The 16,103-nt window shown below is 56.1% G+C and overlaps 1 protein-coding gene across 2 annotated transcripts; it reads left to right on the plus strand.

Moving 5' to 3' along the window:
- Positions 1 to 3,944: 3,944 nt before the first annotated feature.
- On the plus strand, positions 3,945 to 13,464 carry CCDC9B (coiled-coil domain containing 9B). Of its 2 annotated transcripts, none has more exons than XM_038741347.1 (11): positions 3,945 to 4,117; positions 5,623 to 5,739; positions 6,010 to 6,117; positions 6,581 to 6,775; positions 7,562 to 7,657; positions 7,906 to 8,054; positions 9,191 to 9,249; positions 9,706 to 9,759; positions 9,881 to 9,983; positions 10,719 to 10,779; positions 10,863 to 13,464. In XM_038741347.1, the coding sequence occupies exons 1-11, from the start codon at positions 4,106 to 4,108 to the stop codon at positions 11,352 to 11,354; spliced, it is 1,446 nt and encodes a 481-aa protein (XP_038597275.1). In that variant the 5' UTR covers positions 3,945 to 4,105; the 3' UTR covers positions 11,355 to 13,464. The 2 variants fall into 2 exon arrangements, with proteins under 2 accessions (XP_038597275.1, XP_038597276.1); XM_038741348.1 differs by having other exon boundaries at positions 5,626 to 5,739.
- Positions 13,465 to 16,103: the final 2,639 nt, after the last annotated feature.

The raw sequence follows: 16,103 nt of genomic DNA on the forward strand, positions 1-16,103 counted from the left end.
TCCCTACAACCCAGCTACTACCAAGGGCAGCAGCCTCTCCCTGATTTAGCGCCCACCCTCCTCACCCCAACCCTCTCATCTTCCCTTCCTTCCAAGTCCCTTCGACTATCCACCATCCACAGCAGACCTGTAGGTTTGTAACTGTGTGCCTATTTATATATCTATAACTGGGTGTCCGAATGTAATTATAAATACTATATCTGTGTAGCTGTCTATGTCCTTGTCTATGGTATTTATTGCATCCTCACTTTGTGCAAAGAACTGCACTAAATGCTTGGGAGAACACAGTTCAACAGAGTTGATTTTATATGTACATAATTTTTTTATGGTATTTGTTAAGCGCTTACTGTATGCCAAGCAATGAACTAAGCGCAGGGGTAGATACAAGGTTGGACACAGTCCCTGTCCCACATGGAGCTCACCATTTTGATTCCTATTTTACAGATGAGGTAACGGAGGCACAGAGAAGTCAAGCAACTTGCCCAAGTGGCAGAGATTAGATTGTGGCAGGATTAGAACCCAGTTTCTTCCTACTCTCAGGCCCGTGCTCTATCCACTAGGTCATTAGTGGTTCAACTAGCAACCGCTAATTGCTTCTTGACTGTCTGTGTGTAGCTGCGTGCCTCTGTAATTGTGTCAGTATATGTGGGCGTGTGTGTCTCTGGGTCTATTGCAGTATATGTGAATGGGTATATGTTTGTGTACATGTGTTTGAGAGTGCATGTGACAGTCCCATCTCGGCCTTCTCTCTTTCCCAGCTCTGTCTCTCCCCCAGTCCTCCCCATATTGGCCTTATGATAGTCTATGGTCCTTCTAGATTGTAAGCTCATTATGGGCAGGGAATGTGTCTGTTTATTGTTCTACTGTACTCTCCCGAGCAGTTAGTACAGTGCTCTGCACACAGTAAGTGCTCAATAAATACGATTAATTGACTAGCTGACTGACTATGGCCCTGGCACAGGTTCATGGAGGCTGAGGAGAGTCAGGTCTGGCTAAGAAGGGATTGCGAAGGGGCAGAGAGAGGGCAAGGCAGACTGGCACAGCAGCTGCCCGCTTGGCCTCCTTGAGTTCCCAGTTAAGGAAATCTGTCCTGGAAGGACAATCCAGCCACACCCAGGCCCAGGGCCAGTAGCTGAACGGACTGCTATGGGAGGGGAAGGGGGAGAGGATGGGGGGAAGGGGAGACTCAGTGGGTGTGGGGAGTGGATAGGAGGAGGAGGCTAGGGGGGTCTTTATGCCCTCCCCCAGACCCATCCCAGGGCTCTCTTGGCAGTGAGAAGTCAAAGCTCACAGGTTCCCCATCTGGCAGGGACAGCCAGAAGTCATCATGATGGTTTTTGTTTGTTAAGCGCTTACTATGTGCCAAGCACTGTTCTCAGCGCTGGAGTAGATACAAGGAAATCAGGTTGTTCCATGTGGGGCTCACAGTCTTCATCCCCATTTTACAGATGAGGGAACTGAGGCCCAGAGAAGTGAAGTGGCTTGCCCAAGGTCGCACAGCAGAAAAGTGGCGGAACTGGGATTAGAACCCACGACCTCTGACTTCTAACCCCGGGCTCTTTCCACGAAGCCACGCTGAAGTCCAGTCCTCTGCCTGCAGCCTGACTTGCCCTTCGGGATCTCCCGGGAAGGAAAAATCCACCATGTGCTGCGGCCTTGAGGTATGGAGTGGACAGGGGGAGGGGCGAGCCCACAGAGCACTCTGTCTCCTCTTCCCCTCCCTGCCCCTTAATAATAATAATAATGTTGGTATTTGTTAAGCGCTTACTATGTGCTAAGCGCTGGGGTAGATACAAGGTAATCAGGTTGTCCCACGTCGGACTCACAGTCTTCATCCCCATCTTACAGATGAGGGAACTGAGGCCCAGAGAAGTTAAGTGACTGGTCCAAGGTCACACAGCTGACAAGTGGCGGAGCCCGGGATTAGAACCCATGACCTCTGGCTCCCCAGCCCATGCTCTGCCCCCCTCCCACCCTGTCTCCCCATCCAGCCCCACCGGCCTGCCGGCGGCTCAGGCCACAGAGGGTGTGACCCCTGCCCTGTCTCCTACATCCCCTAGTAGTGATAGGAGGCCTCCGTCTAGGCTAGCAAATGGTGGGCAGAAGTGTGTATGTGTGTGTGTGTTCATTCATTCATTCATTCATTCATTCAATCGTATTTATTGAGCGCTTACTGTGTGCAGAGCACTGTACTAAGCGCTTGGGAAGTCCAAGTTGACCACATATAGAGACGGTCCCTACCCATCAGCGGGCTCACGGTCTAGAAGGGGGAGACAGACGACAAAACAAAACATATTAACAAAATAAAATAAATAGAATAAATATGTACAAGTAAAATAAATAAATAGAGTAATTCATCCATTCATTCAATCGTATTTATTGTGCGCTTACTGTGTGCAGAGCACGGTACTAAGCACTTGGGAAGTCCAAGTTGGCCACATATAAAGGTGGTCCCTACCCATCAGGGGGTTCACAGTCTAGAAGAAGGAGGCAGACAACAAAACAAAACGTATTAACAAAATAGAATAAATAGAATAAATATGTACAAGTAAATAAATAGAGTAATAAATCTGTACAAACATCTATACATATATATAGGTGCTGTGCGGAGGGGAAGGAGGTAAGGTGGGGGGAGGGGGAGGGAGAGGAGGGGGAGAGAAAGGAGGGGGCTCAGTCTGGGAAGGCCTCCTGGAGGAGGTGAGCTCTCAGGAGGGCTCTCGGGGTGTGTGTGTGTGTGTGTGTGTGTGTGTGCGCGCGCGTGTGTGCGTGCGCGCACACGTGTGCATGTGTGTGGGCTTGCGTGTGCCCCTTGGGTCAGATGGCAGATGGGAGGTGTGTGTGTATGTGTGCTTGGAGAGGACAGAGGGTGTGTGTATTTGTGTGTACTTGGGGTGGGTGGAGGGTATGTTTGTGTAGGTGTGCTTCGGGTTGGTGGGGGTGTATCTGTTTGTGTGCGCTTGGGGCAGGCAGGGGGCATGTGGGGGAGTGTGCGTGCTTGGAGGGGGCAGTGTGTGTGTGTGTGTGTGTGTGTGTGAGAGAGAGTTTGGGACTGGCAGAGGGTTATATGTGTGTGTGCATATGTGTGTGTGTGTGTGTGCGTGTGAGCTTGGGACTGGCAGAGAGTGTGTTTGTATGTGTGCTTGGGACTCGCAGAGGGTGTGTGTGAGAGTGTGTGTGTGTGTGTGTGTGTGAGCTTGGGACTGGCAGAGAGTGTGTTTGTATGTGTGCTTGGGACTCACAGAGGGTGTGTGTGTGTGTGTGCACCCGCTTGCACAGCGTGTGCTTGGGGGGGGTTGGGGGGTTGTCCGATGGAGGAGGATGATGATGAAAGGGGAGAGAGGAGGGACGGAAGCTGGAGAGAGAGAAGCCTTGTGGTCAGAGGGATGAAAGGAGGGATGGAAAGGGAGAGGGGAGGCTGCCCCATCCCAGTGACTTCCAACCAAATCCCAGTTTCAGTCCAGTTCGAGCCTGGCCCTTCTCTAGGGCCTCTTTTGGGTAAGCAAGTCCCACTGCCACCGGCTCCTAATGCCCCCCGTCCCAAGGGGAAGGCAGACCGGGGCAGTTCAGCCCTGGTAGGAACGATGGGGAAAGGGGCGTGATTTTGGAGATGTTTCTGGAGAGCTGTCGGGAGGGGTCAGCAGGCTGTTCACCTCTCCTTCCACCCCCACCTCTGTCCCCAAACGCTCCTGACCATCTGAACCTCTCTCTTCCACTGCTACTCTGGGGGGAAAAATCCCAGAGAGAATTTTCCCGGCCAGGCCACCCCCTGCCCGCTGCCCCCCGCCCCTGTCCCGGGGTGGGGATGGGCCGGACCGGCTGGCCAGGGCCTCGGGTTTGCGGGGAAGGGCGGTGGCGTGCGGGGGAGGGCTGGTGGGGGCTGGCTGGGAGCCCAGAGGACTCTTTTATAATCACAACATGATCTCGTGTGCAGAGCGACGGGGCCTGCAGGCCGACCGCCGAGGCCGCTGAGGATAGGCCGCTGAGGATAGACCGCTGAGGAGAGGCCGGCGGAGGCCCCGATTCCTGTCTGACTCAGGCTCTCTGGGGCTCCTGGCCGATCCTGGCCCAGCCCGTCTCTACCAGAGTCACCAACCCAGCTGCCGCCATGCTCCCGGCTGTGAGTGGCACCTCCGCAGTCCCCTGGAGCGGGGCCGGAGGCTTCTCAGGGGGGCCGGAGGGAGGGAAGGAGGGCCACCCAGGGTCCAGCCCTGGGTGAGGGGTTTGGTGGAGGGCTGTTCCAGGAGGGCAGCGTTATCTGGGGGGTCCCCTGGAGAGAGGGGGCCCCAGTTGGCTAGATGCCAGGTCCAGAGCTCCAAATCCAGAGGAATGGAGAGAGGGATTTCCCAAGAAGACCCCACTTTGCTGCCCACCTCCTCATCCTTCTCTGCTGGCTTCCCTGCTGGCTTCATGAGAAGCAGCGTGTCTTAGTGGAAAGAGCCCGGGCTTTGGAGGCAGAGGTCATGGGCTCAAATCCCGGCTCCGCCAATTGTCAGCTGTGTGACTGGGCGAGTCACTTCACTTCTCTGGGGCCTCAGTTCCCTCGTCTGTAAAATGGGAATGAAGACTGTGAGCCCGCCGTGGGACAACCTGATCACCTTGTAACCTCCCCAGCGCTTAGAACAGTGCTTTGCACATAGTAAGCGCTTAATAAATGCCATCATCATCATTATTATTATCTCACCACAAGCAGCTGGCAGCCAAAGGGCTTGGGCAGCTCTCCTTCACCCCCACCCCGTGGTCCCTGGACCCTTGGGGGACTGGGGGTGATGAGGACCCCTTCTCACTCTCCAGGGCCTATGAATCCCCCTCTTCCACTCTCCCAACTCCCCCTTCAAGCCCTGTCCCCTCCTGCCCCTCCCAGCTGCTTCCCAGCCCTCAGGGGCTTAGCTGCCAAAGCCATTTATAACTCCACTGTGCTCACCCAGACAGCCCAGAACAGACCTGGGGGAGGGGCAGGGGTGGCTCAGGGACAGGAGAGGGGTGGACAAGGGGGTGTCCTGGAGGGCCTGGCAGAGTGCTGACAGAGGGCTTCTGCTCCCCCCTCCCCACAGAGACCAAGGCAGACAGAAAGGGAGTCAGATAGACCCTCAGACACAGGAGGGAGGGAACCGGCATGGGCTGGTGGGGGGAAGGGTCTGTTCTCCAGTCCCCCTCCCCTCATTTCCCTGGTTGCTCCAGTGGGTGCTGGGAGTCTGAGGGGATGGTAAGCTGAGGATTGAGGTTTCGAAGAGTACCCTGGACACCCTGAAGCAGCGTGGCTCAGTGGAAAGAGCATGGGCTTTGGAGTCAGAGGTCATGCGTTTGAATCTCGGCTGCACCACATGTCTGCTGTGTGACCTTGGGCAAGTCACTTAACTTCTCGGAGCCTCAGTGACCTCATCTGTAAAATGGGGATGAAGACTGTGAGCCCCACATGGGACAACCTGATCACCTTGTGTCTCCCCCAGCGCTCAGAACAGTGCTTTGCACATAGTAAGAGCTTAACAAATGCCATTATTATTATTATTATGAGGGTGCCTGAACCTCCAGCCTGGGTTGGGTCCCCGGGTCGGGGGAGGAGGTGGGGCGGCGGGGCTGCAGATCTCCCCTAGCCAGCTCCTTCCCCCCTCCCCACCCTGGCAGCAGGGAGCTGGGGCTGGAGATCCCCTGCTGCGCAGGAAAGAGCAAAAAGATGAGGAGTTGGACCGGAGGATCCTGGCCCTTCGCAGAAAGAACCAGGCCCTGCTGCGCAGGTACCAGGTGAGCCATGGGGAGGGGGCTGGCTGAGGCCACCGCAGCTGTGGCCGAGAGGTCCTGACGGGGACCAAAGGACCTGGGAGGGACCCGGGCCCCCTCTGTGTGCTTTAGGGTTGTCTGCCCACTCCGTCCGTCTCTGTATTTGTGGGTCTCGCCCAATCTCCCCTTGTTTGGGTCTCCGGGAGTCTTGGCAGAATGTGCTGTCTCCCCTCTGGGCAACTCTCAGGACTGGATTTTGGTGGCCTGAGCACTGACCCCTGGGCTGCCCGGCAGGAGATCGAAGATGACCGGCAGCGGGCGGAGCAGGGAGGCATGGCTGTGACGGCCCCTCGGTCATCCCGGATGGATGGTCTCACCATCACCATCACCAAAGGGCCCTGCGTAAGCCCCGTTCCTTGGGGGTCCGGTGGTTGGGGGCGGCCAGTCTCCGGGAGGAGTCAGTGGGTCCCTGTGTGGGCGGAGTCCATGGGGTCAGGGGGCAATGACTCAGGGGACCATGACAGCCAGGCAACCTGACCCAAAAGTGTTGGGTTGAAAGCCCCCGTGGGAGGGAGAGGCTGGGTGGGATCCTGTCTCAGGGTACAAACCCCCTTTGTCCCTGAGAATTGCCTGGTCTGAAGTGACGAGACCCCAGTGGCATGTCCCCGCCCCCACCTCATCCATCCCCCGCCAGGCCACCTCATGTCCCTGGAATCCAGAGCTGGCACCACATGAATCCCTGTGGTCAGAACACCATCCTGGCATTGGGGGTGGGGGGACAAAGCAGGGCAGAAGGAGGCAGACCCAGGGACCCCAACTCCCGGCCCAGGGTCCTGCCACATGGGCACACCCACCTTGCTCCCAGGAGAAGCGAGTGGTGAGTGAAAAATGGGTGAGCAGCTGCCCCAGCAGCCCGGGCCCAGAAGTGGACAGTGAAGAGGAGGATGAGGAGGAAGAGGAGGACGAGGAGGAGGAGGATGGAGAGGAGGAAGATCACACCTTCACCCTCCAGCTGGGGAGGCGGGTCCAGTTAGCAGTCACAATGGATAACAAGGCCACGGTGAGGAAAGGGGAAACTGAGCTGGCCTCTAGTCCTGGTGGTCTTCCCCAGGGAAGCTGGGGTGGGGGGACGGCGGGCAGGGTTGGACTATCGTGGGGGACATTGGAACATTTGTGCAGGGCCCAGGAAACTACAGCTCTGGCCTCTTTCCAGAAGAGAAGCAGCATGGCCTAGTGGAAAGGGCCCAGGCCTGGGGGTCAGAGGACCTGGGTTCTAATTCCTGCTCTGCCGTTTATCTGCTCTCTGATCTTGGGCTAGTCAATTCACTGCTCTGTGCCTCAGTTTACTTCATCGGTAAAATGGGGATTATGACTGTGAGCCCCATGTGGGACATGGACTGTGTCTAACCTGATTATTTTGTATCTATCCCAGCGCTTAGGACAGAATCTGGCCCATAAAGGGAGCGAGTCATGGGGGAAGGGAGAAGGGAGTGGGAGAAGAGGAAAGGCCTCTTGGAGGAGATGTGTCTTCAATAGAGAAGCAGTGTGGTCCGGTGGATAGAGCTCAGGCCAGGGAGTCCGAAGGATCTGGGTTCTAATTCCGACTCTGCCACTTATCTGCTCTGTGACCCTGGACAAGTCACTTCACTTCTCTGTGCCTCAGTTTCCTCATCTGTAAAATGGGGATTAAGACCGTGAGCCCTATGTGGGACAGGACTGTGTCCAACTTGATTAACTTATATCTATCCCAGTGCTTAGTTCAGTGCCTAGCACATAGTAAGCACTTAGCAAATGTCATTAAAAAAAAATAGGAGAGTGAGTTCTACCACCGACCCGCCTCATACAGGGCAAGAGGATAGTGAGTGAGAAGCCTCGGAAGGCCAGAAGCTGCAGCCAGGGTCACCCCCTGCAGCTCGCCATCACCATGGAGCCTGGGCAGAAGGTAAGTGATTTGGGCCAGACTCCGCTCTGCCAGTTGCCCCCAGAAGGTTGGGGTAGGGGGGTGTCCCCATCTCCCCCAGGCCTACCACCCCACTGGGTGGCTCGTGGGTGCTGGTGACTGGCTCACTGCCAGCTGTAACCCCTAATCCCTCTGCCCTTCATTCTGATGCCCTGCCAGTAGCCTCCCTCCCCTTCAGCCCCACCGCCCTCCTCTGGGGAGGACACCCTGCCCCTCTGCCCCCTCGCCAGGCGATGGGGCCGGGGCCCCGGGAAGAGGGGCAGGAGTATGCCCTCTGGAAGCAAGAACGGGAGCAGATCGACTTGGCCCGCGTGGCTCGGCACCGCAACGCCCAGGGGGAGTGGCGCCGACCTTGGGATCTGGACAAGTCTGAGGAGATGTAGGTGGCACTGCCAGAGGGCCCGTGGGCATAGGACGGTGGGGACACTGGAACAACCTCCCTAGCATTCACTGGCTTTGCCGCACGCTTTGAGCTCTGGGCTCTCATCCCGTTATCCCACATTCTGGCTTGCGGGCCCCACGTTCCAGATCCCGTCTGGGCCGTTCTGGGTTTGGTGCTCTCCCAGTTTGGATCTTGCCCGTCATTCTGGATTTTGTGCCCCGTGTTTTGGATCTTGTCCATTGCCCTGGGTTCTGAACCTCAGGCCCTGGATCTTACCCACTATTCTGTGTTCTGGATCCAATGCTCTGGATCTTGCCCTGTTTCTTGCTTTTTCTCTTCTTCTCTCCCCAGTTTGCAGTCTGTAAATAATTTTTGTCTGTTTCCCCTGATAGTTTGAGGGCCAGAATAATGTGTCTTGCTACTGAGGCCTTCTCCCACCTGCCCAGAACAGTGCTTTGCACACCACTAGGGTCACAGTCGTGGCCATGAAATGATAGATTTTTAAAAAATCTTTATTGTTTTTATGGTTTTTGTTAAGCACCTACTATGTGCCAGACACTGTACTAAGCACTGAGGTAAATACATGTTAATCAGATTGGACACAGTCCCCGTCCCACATAGGGCTTCACAGTGTTAATCCCCATTTTACAGATGAGGTAACTGAGGCACAGAGAAGTAAAGTGATTTGCCCAGGGTCACACAGCGGACAAGTGGAGGGCTGGAATTTGAACCCACGTCCTCTGACTCCTAGGCCTGTGCTCTATCCACTTGGTTCACTGCTCAGTCCCTTAATCTTGAGGAGCAGCGTAGCCTAGTGGATAGAGCACAGGCCTGGGAGCCAGAAGGACCTGAGTTCTAATCTCAGCTCCTCTACTTGTCTGCTGTGTGACCTTGAGTAAGTCATTTCACTTCTCTATGCCTCAGTTACCTCATCTGTAAAACGGGGATTAAGATTGTAAGCCTCATGGGGGACAGGGACTCTGTCCAACCCGATTCACTTGTATCTACCCCAGCACTTAGAACAGCATGTGGCACATAGTAAGCCGCTGAAAAAGTACCATAAAAAATGGTTCTGCCCTTGGAGGTCAGCAGGCCCTGAGTAGCTGTCTTTCCTGCCCTTTTCTCCCCTGCAGGTTCCAGGGATCCAACAAGACCAGGGAAGCAGGCCCGCGGAAGGGTGGCAGCAGGAGGGGTGAGCAGAGTATTCCTCCCCTGGATCCCCTCGTCCTCACTTTCAACCATCCCCTTTTCTCCCTGTCCCTCTCTCATCCTCTCCCCCACTCACAGAGACTGCCTGCAAGGATCTCAAGGTGCACTATAGGGCCAGGACCCTGGGATGGTGTTTCCCAGCAGGAGAGACCAGGGCATCCCCTGGAGAAGTCCCCTTTGCAAGGAAGAGACACTCCAGTCTCTCTTGCCCCCGGGATAGAGGAAAGATTCTTCCGTCTCCCTTTCCAATTAAGTGACTCACCCTGGGGTGCCCTGGTCCCCCAAGCTCTGGCCCCTCACCAGAGCCCTGGAGAGGGTGGTGGGCTCATGGTGAGGTTTCTGTCAACCTTCCCTGCCTCTTTCACTGCCCTCACACCACCTCCCCTCTCAGTGTCTCCGGCCCCACCCCTAGACCTCCTCATCCTCCTTCTCCACCCAGGACCCCGGAGCTGCCGCCCGTTCCGGCCCCAGCCGGAGGCTTCTGATGGGAGAGGTGAGAGAGGTCAGGGGGCAGGGGGTACTGAGATCAGACTTCCCTGAGAGGGCCGGGAGGCCAGGACTCTGGCTGCTTCTTCTGGCCACCCGCACCCTTAGCCATAAGGCATCTCTCGCAGGTGGCAGCACCCAAAGCGGTTGCCCAGGACCATCCAAAGTGATGCCACCCACCAGGAGGAGCAAAGCCCGAGGAAAGGACAGGCTGACGGGCCGGGCCCGCAGGTACCAGGCCCCTGGAGGGGAAGAATTAGAATCAGGCCGTGGGCACAAGAGGGCTCTCTCCTCCCAAGGTTTCTGCCAACCTCTGGCTCCTCTTTGGCACAGCTGTCGGTCCCCGATCTACCTGCCCCTGGGAATTCTGCTTCCTGCCCAGCCTGGCTGCCTGGTTACAGGTTAATGAGATGCCTGGGGAGGGTGCCGGCAGCAGGAGTGGGCCCCGGGGAGAGGGCATTGGGACTGTAGCACAATTCCCAGGGTGACCACCTGTCCCAGGCTGAGCAGGCCAGGGCACGCCAAGGGCCCCGGGGTCAGAAGAGAGTCCTACAGACAGGTATGGGTGGCAGGGGAGTAAGGGGAGGAAGGGGAGAATAAACAGAAGCCATGGAGCTGGGCCTAGTTGGCATCGAGAGCAGCAGTGGGGGCATCAGATCAGTCAATGAGTCACTCAATCAGTTGTGCTTACTGAGCACTTACTGTGTGTCAAGCACTGTGCCAGGTGTTTGGGAGGGTTCAGTACAGTCAGAAGACATGATCCCTGCCCTCAAGGATCTTTTCGTCTACCGGGAAAGGCAGACATTTACGGTGTGGAGGAAGCACTCAGAGAGAAGTTGGAAGGCAGGACTCCTGGGTCCATTTTGGTTGGAGGATGTCCAGTCCCTTAGTTTCTCCTCTGGTCTCACCGGGATGGGGGCGGGGAAGTGGGTAGATGGGTAACTTCTTTCTGCTCTGTGTGGACAGGTGGGATGTGAAAGAGGGAGATGGTGATCAGACCCGCCCCAAGGAGGAGCTGGAGTGCCAGGTGGGTAAGCGGGCATGGGGCCAGGGCAGCCGGGGGCAGCAAGCACTCGATTAATTAGGAACATTCTTCGTGCTCTGTTTTAGGGACCTCCAAGTGGCAGGAAACCCCCGAGCCAGGAGGAGGAGGAAGAGGAGGTGTGGAGGCAGGGCCAGGCAGAGCATGGCGAGCTGCAGGGAGCCCATAAGGGGCATCGCTGGGAAGCGGGGGGCATCCTCCGCTCCGGTGCCCAACTGCCTGGCTCCCCCCAAAAGAAGGCTGAACCCCCCGTGAGGGACCCCTCCTCTTCACAAGGGACTAGTAGCCCCTTAAGTAGGAGCAGCGGGCCCACCTCACGGCCTGGCACCGAGGAGATGGCTCCCTCCCCTTATCCCAGTGACCCAGAGCGGGGCAGAAAGCTCAATAGCAAGGTGACTGAGCGGTACCCCTGTGCTAGCCCGGAGCAGTCCCAGAAGGTGGCAGGATGCAGGGATCCAAGGGAGGATGGCGTGGCCCAGGCCGGTGCCAGGGGGCAGTCTGGCACAGATGAGCGGCTTGGGCAGAACTGGCCAGAGGGAAGAAGTGGGGTGCGGGACTGAGGGCTCCAGAAAGAGGAAGGTGAGTAGGGTTGGTGCTGGACTCAGAGGCCAGGGAAGGGAGGAGTGGAGTGCCAACTGCCTGACTGTGGTCTCGGTGCCAGGCTGGCAAGTGGTTGAGGAACTTCCTTGGCAACAAATCATTCATTCTCTGGGGATGTGGGGGCCCGCTCTCCTGGGAACTTGTACGCGTAGGCCTTTCGGCTGCTGCCCTCCCTTGCTAGCCTCAGGGCATCCCCGGCCTGGCCTTGCCAAGGCTGTGAACCTTTCTCTTGGGGGCAGAAAGTAGGAGATGCCCTATTTGTCTAAGGCCAAATATGCCAGTTGGGCCCACTTGTCCATTCTCCTGTAGGGTCCCAGAGCATTTTTTCAATCCCTTTGCCAATGTGCAGTAGGCATATATCTAAATGCCACCTCCCCTCTCCCTGCTTCTACCGGGGGTTGTTCAGACTACAACCCCCTCTTAGTGCTCCATTGACAGGGAGGTGAGGCCTTGTAACCCCAGGGAGAGTTAACTAACAGGGAGAGGTGCCCAGGGAGAGGGGCAGGAGTTCAGAAGATTGGCAGGACAATGGATTTGAATGGGCATCTCAGCTGCAGGCTTGAGTTGACCAGGTCATTTCTGTTTCTGCCTTTCAGAGAGAAGAGGGCAAAGGACGTAGGCATTTCTCTAGGCACCCCCCTGGTGAGGGTATTTCCTTTCAGTATTTGGTTCCATCCTTCACACCCTCAAGTCCTCTTACCCCAATTTGCTACCCATTCCTTCACACCCCTTTCCCCTCCTGGGCTCTGCCCTCAGTCTCTGCCTCTGCCATAGGGTTCCAGCCCTTTAAGGGTCCACCCCAGGGCAGACTCTCCTCCTCCTCTCAGATGTTACTGCCAAGGGGACTTGGACCCCCAGGGGGAACTTGTCTCTCTGCTTCCCTGCTTCCTCTGGTCCAGCTGTCAGTCTGTCGGTCAGCTGGCCCCAACTTCTGAACTTCTGCCTGGTGGGCAGGGTGGGAATAGTCTGGGTTGGGTGGGATGAGGAGGGGAAGAAAGTTTCAAGTCACAGAGTCATGTGGGGTTTGAGGGGAGAGGAAGAAAGTAGGGGAGGAGGAAGAGAAGGAGGAGGAGAAGGGTTACCCTTTCCCATGTGGTGGGTGGGGGCAGAGGCTGCCTGGCAAAAGGGGGATAGGAGGACCATGGTGGGTTTCTGCAATGGGAGGGGGAAATTCAAAGGGAAACTCCCAGGGAAAGATTCATCCTGGGACAGGGGTGCTGGAACCCCAGATTCCCATAAGGCAGTACTTGTCAGGGGAGGGGGTCTGAGGGTGACGGGCCCAGAAGTTACCCATCGCTGAGAGGAGAGTTGGGGGAGAATCCTGAAGGGGACCAAGTGGAGCTATGGGCTGGACCCCACTCCCACCCCCTGCCGCACCAAGCTGGGGAGGGCTCTGTGCGGGCAGAGACGGCTGTGGGGAGACAGCTGCTCTCTCCCTGCGGGCAGCGAGCCGTGGGGCCTGCTTGTCCTGGGGAATGGCAGGATTGGCATTGTTCTCCAGAAGGGGTCTGAAGAGGATTTGGTCAGGGGAGGAGCAGAAGGCATCTTGGTTGGAGATATACCGTGAAACCAAAATAAACTTACTGTGGTTTGCTGACCCTGGGTGAACTCTTTTGGGTCGGGGAAAGGAACCTCGATGCTCAGCCCTCCTCTCCGCTCCAGCTTCCCCTCTGGCCATTAGCCAAGGGGTTGGGCAGCGGGTGTCCACTCATACCCTGGTGACCCCCAACTCTGGCCCCCATTTCCTGCCCCAAGATGGCTCTCTCTCCACTGTGCCACATGCTGTCCACTCTTGAGCCCGAGGGACAGAGGGGGTTCGAGTCTGAAGTTGTCAGGGAGCCGGGCTCCGCCTCCCCTGAGCCGGCCAGGCAGTTGAGGTGGGTGGGGGGGGGACACAGCTAGCGTTGTGAGGGCCCCTGAGAGGAGAGAACAGTGTGTTCTGAGCAGGGACTGAGAGCTGCCCTCAGGGGCCAGGAGCTGGCTCTGCCCTGACTGTGCGGGGAGGAGGGGCGGGAGAGTCACGGATGTGTCAGCTGAGGCTGTGCCAGGATCAGGAGAGTCAAAAGCAAAAAGACCAGTTGGGTGTTTCCACCTGCCCTTTTTTATGTATTTGTTAAGTGCTTACTATGTGTCAGACACTGTTCCAAGTGCTGGGGTAGGTACAACTTAATTAGGTAACACAGAGTCCATGTCCCACATGGGACTTATCGTCAAAATAGAAGGGAAAACAAATAACCCCATTTTACAGTTGAGGAAACTGAGGCACAGAGAAGTTAAGTGACTTGACCAAGGTCATGCAGCCAGCAATTGGCAGAGCCAAGATTAGAACCCAGGTCCTTCCGACTCCCACTAGGCCACGTTGCTTCTCTGCTTCCCCTGGCCCAGCCCCGACCCCATCTCTGACCTTGTCTCCGGCAGGTGGTAATCCCTGGGTCCTTTGAGGCATGGCCTAGTGGACAGAACCCAGGCTGGGGGGTCAGAGGACCTGAGTTCTAATCCCAGCTCTTCCACTTGCCTGCTATGTGACTTTGAGTAAGTTACTTCCACTTCTCTGTTGTTCAATTTCCTCATCTGTAAAACGGGGATTAAATCGTACTCCTGCTCACTGAGCCCCGTGTAAGGCAGGGACTGTGTCCGACCTGATTACCTTGTATCTACCCCAGTGTTTAGTATAGTTCCTGGTGCATAGAAAGAGCTTAACAAATACAATAATAATAATAATTATTATTATGAAGTTTTAACTGTGGTGTGGTTACAGCAAGTTGTGGAGGAGACAAGGATACCTAGGTTCTTCCTGGACTCTCCACTCCTTTCTCTGGGCTGGGTGAGGCTCCAAGCTTCTCACAGTCCCCGGGGGTTCCCTAGGTACCTGAGTAGAATCCCTGAAAACAGGACAATACAGCTGGGGCTTCACAGCCAGCGAACTCCCTTACCCACTGGAGTTCAGGCTCTGTGCTTAGTACCAATACTTAATACAGTGCTCTGCACACAGTAAGCGCTCAATAAATATGAATGATTGTGCCTGGGTGAGCCTCTCAGTCGGTTGTGTCCACACTTCCCGGGCCCTTCCCATCCCTTCCGCACCCTCCCCCTCCCCTTTTCCCTTTAGTGTTTACATCCTTTGCATTCTTGCCTGCTGCTTCCTGCCCAGGCCCTCAGATCTTGCTGTTTTATATTTCCCCCAAGCCACCGGCTAGGCTCCACCGGCTAGGCTCCAGGTGTCTGGAGCTCCATTCGCTTCTCAGCCCCCTCCCCTCCTTTCACCCCAATGGGTTCTGGTCTTCTGTCTGAGACCAGACAGAGTGGGGGGAACGGGAGATGTTCCGTTCTGTAGAGAAGAGCATGGCCTACTGGATAGAGCCCAGGCTTGGAAGTCAGAGGACCTGGGTTCTAATCCTGGCTCCGCCACTTGTCTGGCTGTGTGACCTCGGGGAAATCACTTCAATTCTCTGTTTCTCAGTTCCCTCATCTATAAAATGGGGATTAAGATTGCGAGCTCCATGTGGAACCTGGACTGTGTCCAACCTGATTAGCTTGTATCTACCCCCAGGCCTTAGTACAATGCCTGGCACATAATAAGCACTTATCAAATATCATTAAAAAAACAAAAACAAAATGGTGTCAAAGCCCACCAGGCTGACAGCCTCCAAGCTTAGCCTCGGGGTGCAGCAGTTAGAGAGGTCCGTAAAGGCCCAGTCATCCGCTGCAGTGGTGCTCACCCAGCCTGCGAGAAGGCCCAGAAGGGATGTTGGGAAGAAAACAGGGCCACCCCACCCTTCGGCGGCTATCAGGGCACACACATCCTTGCTCAGAGCCACTTCCGGAGCCAGTAGAGGAGGCATGGAGGAGGGGCACCATCAAGCCCCAAGATGATGCAGGCAGTTCTTGAAGAGAGGAAGAGGCCGCACTGGCCGCTGGAAGCTCATTGTGGTGGCGGAGGGCCAGGCCCCAGACCGACTGACCCAGTGTCCTCCTGGCTGGGAAGCGGGCGGGCCGGTGCCGGAGTTGTTTATGGTCTGTCTTCTCCATACCGGAGATGTGAAAAAGGCCAGGCCCGACGGTAGGAGGAATGTAGCATGGCATCCCCGGCTCCTTTTAAGGTTCGGCCTACGAGAGCAGCAGGCGTCAGGGCCGGCGGCAGCCGACACAGAAGCTGGTACCAGCTGCTTCTGGACATCCCTGCCATCCTTCTTCCCCTCATTCTCCTCATGCTTTCCCTCACGGGAAGCAGCCTGGCCTAGTGGATAGAGTCCAGACTGGGAGTCAGAAGGACCTGCGTTCTGATCCCGGCTCCACCACTTGTCTGCTGTGTGACCTTGGGCAAGTCACTTCACTTCCCTAAGCCTCATTTTACCTCAGCTGTAAAATGGGGATTAAGACTGTGAGCCCCATGGTTGACAGGAACTATGTCCAACCTGATTAGCTCCAGGGCTTAGAACAGTGCTTGACACATAGTAAGAGCTAAACAAATGCCATCATTCATTCACTCAGTTCCAGAAAGATCACATTCCAGTGGGCCAACTGGGTGGAGGGGAGTTTGACCGATCCAGCAATCAATCAATCAATGGTATTTATTCAGCTCTTCATGTGTGCAGACCAGCTTACCCTGTATAACTTAGGCGAGGATGCTTTCCACCATTTTACAAATGAGGAAGCTGGGGGCCTGGGAGATTAGTGACTCACTTGAGAGGCTGAGCTGGAACCAGAAC

This window comes from Tachyglossus aculeatus (genome assembly GCF_015852505.1).
Source record: "Tachyglossus aculeatus isolate mTacAcu1 chromosome 12 unlocalized genomic scaffold, mTacAcu1.pri SUPER_6_unloc_1, whole genome shotgun sequence".
NCBI classification, from domain to species: domain Eukaryota; kingdom Metazoa; phylum Chordata; class Mammalia; order Monotremata; family Tachyglossidae; genus Tachyglossus; species Tachyglossus aculeatus.